Raw genomic sequence first — 6,639 nt, 5'->3', positions numbered from 1 at the left:
CTATCGTTCAATAATAACGGTTATTATGAGAAGTGATTTTGAAAATTAACAATAGGAGAGGGTTTATTACCCCCACTTTGCCAACGTGGCCACATGGACGGTTGAGAAATCTCTCATTCAAACATGCAGATGACGTGGCTCGTAGATTACCATTTAAATTTAAACATAAAACCTAAAATTAAACACGTGTAATAACAACTAGACTCAAAAATCCACGTGGCATGATATGAACAGTTGAAACGTTGACGGTAAACAAAGGCTGTTAAATTGTACACGCAATTCCACCCGGTTTCTGCCAACTGTTTTTTATAAGGAGCTCCACAATCTCGACTTCGCTTCATCCTGCGTTTTCAATTTTCTCTTCTTACATTGACAAAATCACAAAAAAGAACGCACCTTGCATTCATTCTTTCTCTACAATGGCGGATGCTAAGACAAAGTTCGAATCTTTTAGGGAATGGATTGTTGAACACAAGCTTAGAACCGTTGGTGAGTTTTTTATATTCTTTTTTCCGATGTGGGTTTGTGTTTTTTTTTTTTTTTTTGTGTTGGGGGATTTTTTTTTTTTTTTGTTGGTTTTATTGATTTGTGTTGTTGTTGGTTTTGTTGACAAGGGTGTTTATGGCTTAGTGGGATCACGGGCTCTATCGCTTACAATTGGACTCAGCCCAATATGAAAACCAGCGTCAAGATCATTCATGCTAGGTGAAGTTTGATCCGTTATCATGAATTATCTATGTGTTTGTTTTTAATTTTCTTTCTGTTGTTGTTTGGGTGAAATTTTTATTTGTTTGTGTTGTTGATTTAGGTGGGCAGGTTTTATATGAGATGTGGAGAGAGTAATCAAATATTAGGAAAAACAAATTTTAACTTTTGAATATACTTGTGAATGTTTGAGATTCAATCAATTAAGGGGTTTATTGATCAAATGGTTTTATTTCTCTTTGGTGAAATGGATTTACATGAGAAGTTTTAGGCTTGAAATTGTTTTTATTTGTTTCATGGCGGAAGCTGGATTTATGTGTTGGAATGATTCAAATTGTGATTAGGTCGAAAAGGCGAAATCCCATTTCTACAGGGTGTTTTTAGTGTATGAAACTAGTTATCATATGCATTGCAATTTGATGTTTCGTCTGTTTTAACTTGTTCTCTGATTTGGTAAGTTTCTAATAGATTTTGTTTTGAGGCCTCACTTAACATGTATAAACACCCTGTCTGGAAAATTTGTCCATTCTTGAATTGTTACCCCGACATGTCATCATAGACAAGGTATTTTTTGAGTTACTGGTGATGTTCTAATTTTTATGCATGACTCTTTTTCGCGACAAAGAAAGATTGGCGGTGGTGAGTTTATGTTGATGTAATGGAGGTATTTTCACAAGTTGGGTGATCTGGTTGGTTGTGGATTTTACAAGTTGTTGGTTCCATCAGGAAGCATAATGGTTGTGGCTTTTTTTGGGCCCCTTAAAGGGATATGTTTTTCGATTTTTGTGTGTGTGCATTTGTAAGAGGTAGACAAGGTGATTCGAAGACTTGAGAATGAGAACTTAATTTTATCTAGTCTTATGGCTAACAGTTGTGAAGCTTGTTAAGACCTCACATGTTTTATTTCCTTTTATTAAGTCAGGGGTTCTTTAGCCCCAACAAAAAGGTTTATGGAGGTTGGAGTTCTAAGTGGACAAGGCCTTTACCTAGTAGGTTGAAGTTTAGTTTCTCCATATTGTTGTTGAGGCCTGGAACCATGATATATACAGTTGAATGCTTATTGCAAGCATCTTGTTTCTAGTACTTGCTTTGAAGTTAGCCCTTGGAATTCATAACAAAGACGCAATTATTATCCTGAACCTTTTTATCAGCTGTTTGTCACGAATGTTACACATTTCTATTTATGTTTTGGATTTCAGGCTTTGCTGTACTCTTTTCAACTAACTAATTATCTGCCATATACCAACGCAGGTTGCATGCTCAGGCTCTTACTCTGGCTGCATTAGCCGGTGCTGCAGTAGTTGAATACTATGACCACAAATCTGGACAGAAGGCTGAGCGATATGCGAAGTTCCTCCCAGCTGATGCCTACTCACACAAGGACTAAATAAATAACCTTTTGTTCGGCGCCTACTCATTCAAGGACTAAGTAGCCATTCGTTCAGCATATTCTTAAACAAATTATTGCTAAGCATATATTGAATGGATAGTTGCAGGAGTTTTTTTGTTGGAGAGGATTACATTGCTACTTCAATACATTTTTTTTTTCGGTGGTTGTATTGGTTGTTGAACATATCAAAAGTAGTACTGATATTTATTACTCAAATTGATCAACATCAAGTGTGTGAGAAAGATCATAGAAAAGAATGTATTTTCTCAATGTTACATTGCATAATCAGTAATATGCTTATTTCAGTTGAATAAAATTACACATTATGGCATCTTTATCAAGCACCTTCTACCTAAATTCTTTTTCTTTTTTATCTATTTATTCATGTGTTTGAGACTTGTGAAAGGGTGGGCTGGTGAATGCTACATAGCTGTTGGCTTATTGAATTTAGCTTCTGTGGAGCGAGTGATGGGGTAATATCTTTTATCCGTGGATCATTTGATGATATATATTATATCCATGAATTCTGGATTACCAGTTACAGTGTATATAGATTGAACATCAACTATGCCAAAATATTGTCTCTGCTTTGAGATAAATGGTGTGGAGTGCAGAGGATGATTGGGGATATGAGTTAGACAAAACATTGATTCAAGTATGATCTATTTCAATTTTCAACTCAAAAGTAAATTGATCAGTTAATTAGAAGAAATATTAAAACATTACACGTGCATTGTACTGAAAAAACTAAAACCTGCACATGGAGAACTGTTGTATTGTTCTATCACAGTAAGCAAGCCTAAATTTGTTGATAATACACAAACTAAATCAGAGAGAATGTAAAAACTTGTTAAAAGTAACAACAATCAGAAAAGATTATGTTAAATTTCAGAACCTATATGAGTAAAAAACTGCGACAACGGGTGAATTCCTATAAGACCAGGACAATAATCACTATAAGACAAATTTTTTTTTTTTTTTTTTTTTTTAATAATAAGAGAGAGGGATAAATTATAATACAACTTCTTGTTTGACTGGTTTTTGTAGCTTATTTAGTTTATTATTCCGTCCTAAACTCATAGTTGGAAGTACAAAACTGATTCTGAAGAGATTACCAAAAGAAACAGAAAACAAACACCACAACACATACAAATCGAAATCTTAACCTTTCCACTATATAATAACATTGCACGAGACTTTGATTTCACAAATTTACTATCAATTTGTTCATCAATCCATAGCTAAAGCTGCTTATTGATCAATATGGCTAAGAATTTCAACTTTGTGGCCTGCTCTCTTCTTCTTGCTTTGTTTTCTCTCTTTCTTCTTGCTCCTCCCTCCCCATGCCACGCTCACATTCTCAAATTTTGTAAGTTCAACGCCATATATCAACTCGGGGACTCGATTTCTGACACGGGCAATCTGATTCGGGAGAGCCCTCAATCTCCGTTTGCTCGGCTTCCCTATGGAGAAACCATCTTCAACAAGGCAACCGGGAGATGCTCAAACGGGTTACTAATGATTGATTATATTGGTAAGTAAGATCTTAACTTCTGTTTTGTCCTGATCTTCCCTCCATATTTGTATAACTAATTAATAATTAAACTGCGTTATAATTTGTAAATTTGTAGCTCTATCGGCTGGTGTCCCCTTGCTTGATGCCTACTTGAATCTAAACGCAACACACAGCCATGGCCATGGAGTGAATTTTGCGGTTGCTGGTTCAACTGCTTTGCCTGTGAATGTTTTATTAGAGAAAAGGATTTTAGCCCCCGTGACCAACTCTTCTCTCAACACACAGCTTGACTGGATGTTCACCTATTTCAATGAAACCTGCCCCAAACTCTATGAAGGCTACTGTTATGAGAAACTTAAAAGGTCTCTCTTTATGGTTGGGGAGATTGGAGGAAACGATTACAATTATGCATTGTTTCAAGGCAAAACCCTCGAGGAGGTCAAGGCCATGGTGCCCGATGTTGTCCAAGCCATTAAAGATGCTGCTACTGTAACTCTTCTTCTTCTTCTTCACTCCTCATAATTCTATGGTTATTAGAGTTAATTTCTCAATGGTACTGATTATTTAATTGATTTGGTTGCAGAGAGTAATCGAGAATGGGGCTCGTAGAGTTATTATTCCGGGAAACTTTCCCATTGGCTGCTTCCCAATCTATCTAACTGGATTCCAAACCAATGATTCTACTGCTTATGATGAGCTTCATTGCCTAAAGGGGTTAAACAACTTTTCAATGTACCACAATGAGTGCCTTCAACAAGCCATTCAAGAACTCAAACTACAATACCCTAATGTCGCTATTGTATATGGCGATTATTACAACGCATTCTTGTGGCTTCTGCGCCATGCTTGTTTGCTTCGTAAGTTTATTAATTAATCTCTTTTACATCTTTTAATATGAACCTTACGGAATTCTCTGTAAAATTGAACAGGTTTTGATGTTAAATCAGTGCAAAAAGCTTGTTGCGGAGTTGGAGGTGAATATGATTTTAGTCTAACAAGAATGTGTGGAGCTCCTAACGTTCCAGTTTGTGGAAATCCCCATGAAAGAATCAGTTGGGATGGCGTTCATTTGACACAGAAGGCTTATAAGATCATGGCATCATGGCTCATTCGTCACATCTTTCCAAAGCTTCAATGTTTTCACCACTGGTTTTAGTTTTGCAGGCTAACCATTTAATTTTCTTCATTAGAGGAATACTTTATTAATTAGTTAATTAGTAGCAATGACAGAGATTAGTTTTTTATTTTTATTTTTTAAATAATTTTTCAAGGAATTAAGTTGTTAATTTTGTTCTTAATTTAATATATTATAACATAGCAAACATTGACCTATTATTTTCATGGCTTTGAGGGTTACGCATTTTAGTGCTGTACTTAGCCTAACAAAGGTGATTACGAACTTAGATAGAACTTATTCTCAAAAACTAGTTTAAAGGGAATGACCACATATATATACTTACCCCACTAAATTAACAATGTAGAATAAATACAATTTTTAACAATAAGGGATTTCATATGCATACGCGATTGTGAAAACCAATCTTGACATTGGTGAGCGGCTATTACGTAGTTTTCATATCTATTTCAAATGAATTCTTACATTGGTTTTTGCCTTATTATAGTCTTTGAATGTTCAAAAAATTCATCTGTATGATGTCTATCTACTATTGCCATTTCTTTCATAGTTGCTTGGTTTAAAGCCTAAATTACTACCTTCAAAATGGTATGTAGATGAATGGGAAAACTACTTAAAACAACCCATTTTGAGTGGCGGGAATTGAAAATTAACTAACTTTTGAAGACTATGGTAGGGAAGAACCCTTCACCATCCAACCATGGAAAATAACCTTGATTTACTTGGTTTAAGGCATTACGTGCATGCAAATACACACATTGTGAGAACTACACTAATTTACATATGCTCGTTTCACCAAAGATTATCTTTGCAAACCTATATGACTTATTCTTCCAATTTTTTACCCTCGACAAACCGATGTATTGAAAATCTAATATACCAAATAAGGTAACAATAACATAACATAACGTAACAAAACCATCAAATCACTTAAAATGTTATTTGTTTGTCTTGATTTGGTAAAATCTCCCCTAAAATAAGATTCTAAGAAAGAACACCCAATCATCTATTGCAAAAGAGTATATGGCCAAACAAACAAGGCACCAATGTGAAATATTGAGTGTGGTTTTGGGCGCCCACACTTGATTAGAGATAGGCGTTTGCCCCGACCCCGCGAGGATCCGAACCAACCCAGCCTGAATGGGGGCGGAGAATCCTTGAAAAATTCGGGGATAGGGCTGGGGATGGTCCTTGGAAAAATCCCCGCACCCGGAGACGAGCCGGGAGAGGGGATAGTGCAATCCCCGCCTCGCCCCTCTTTTTTAAGAATTTTATGTTTTTTTTGTTTCCTTTGCGAGATTGTATAATATCTATTAACGTACTAATTTCTCACAATTAAAATAATTTAATATCGTTGTCGTGAGAACATGTGAAAAGTTTTGATTTACACGATGCAAAAATCCCCACGGGGAAAATTCCCCACGAAGCCCCATTCATCAAGTCGGGCCGAGACGAGGATGGTAGTGATTTCATCCCCACAGGCCAGGGACGGTCATGAGAAAAATCCCCGCCCATGAGGACGGTCATGGGAGTGGGTAACGGGGACTGGGACAGGGAATGGGGTCCCCGGATGGCACCCATCCCTACAATTGCTGTACTATTGTACTGTGAACTCTTGCTCGATGAAATGTTATTCACTGGCTGTGTTGTGAAGAAACAAACAAATAATTTCACCAGATTCCTGAGCTTTGGTGAATTCAGAATCTCAGATAAAAAATTTCACCAGATACTAGTTATTTGGCAAATCTAGAAACTATATAGCCTTTGTCATTGTGCCTATTCAAATAGGAACTTCTTCAAAAAAGCAGCTTTTACAGTCACTGATCTGATGCGATGTGATGTGTTGTGTCATTTTCACCTTCCATTTGCATCGGATTTACTGTGCTCCCTCCT

The 6,639-nt window shown here is 36.4% G+C and overlaps 2 protein-coding genes across 2 annotated transcripts; both read left to right on the top strand.

The window, feature by feature from the left end:
* Positions 1–324: 324 nt before the first annotated feature.
* On the top strand, positions 325–2,110 carry LOC116127977. The gene is made up of 3 exons (XM_031413640.1): positions 325–489; positions 615–705; positions 1,957–2,110. Exons 1-3 carry the CDS (start codon positions 420–422, stop codon positions 2,090–2,092), a joined length of 297 nt encoding a protein of 98 aa, XP_031269500.1. The 5' UTR covers positions 325–419; the 3' UTR covers positions 2,093–2,110.
* A 1,219-nt stretch (positions 2,111–3,329) lies between these two features.
* LOC116128037 (GDSL esterase/lipase At5g03980-like) lies at positions 3,330–4,816 on the top strand. Its single transcript, XM_031413710.1, has 4 exons — positions 3,330–3,629; positions 3,727–4,100; positions 4,195–4,468; positions 4,541–4,816. The coding sequence occupies exons 1-4, from the start codon at positions 3,359–3,361 to the stop codon at positions 4,765–4,767; spliced, it is 1,146 nt and encodes a 381-aa protein (XP_031269570.1). The 5' UTR covers positions 3,330–3,358; the 3' UTR covers positions 4,768–4,816.
* The last annotated feature ends 1,823 nt before the right edge of the window (positions 4,817–6,639 follow it).

The sequence above is a fragment of the Pistacia vera genome, unplaced genomic scaffold, assembly GCF_008641045.1.
Source record: "Pistacia vera cultivar Batoury unplaced genomic scaffold, PisVer_v2 Contig196, whole genome shotgun sequence".
In the NCBI taxonomy this organism is placed as follows: Eukaryota; Viridiplantae; Streptophyta; class Magnoliopsida; order Sapindales; family Anacardiaceae; genus Pistacia; species Pistacia vera.
This window is presented reverse-complemented; position numbering and strand designations above follow the sequence as displayed.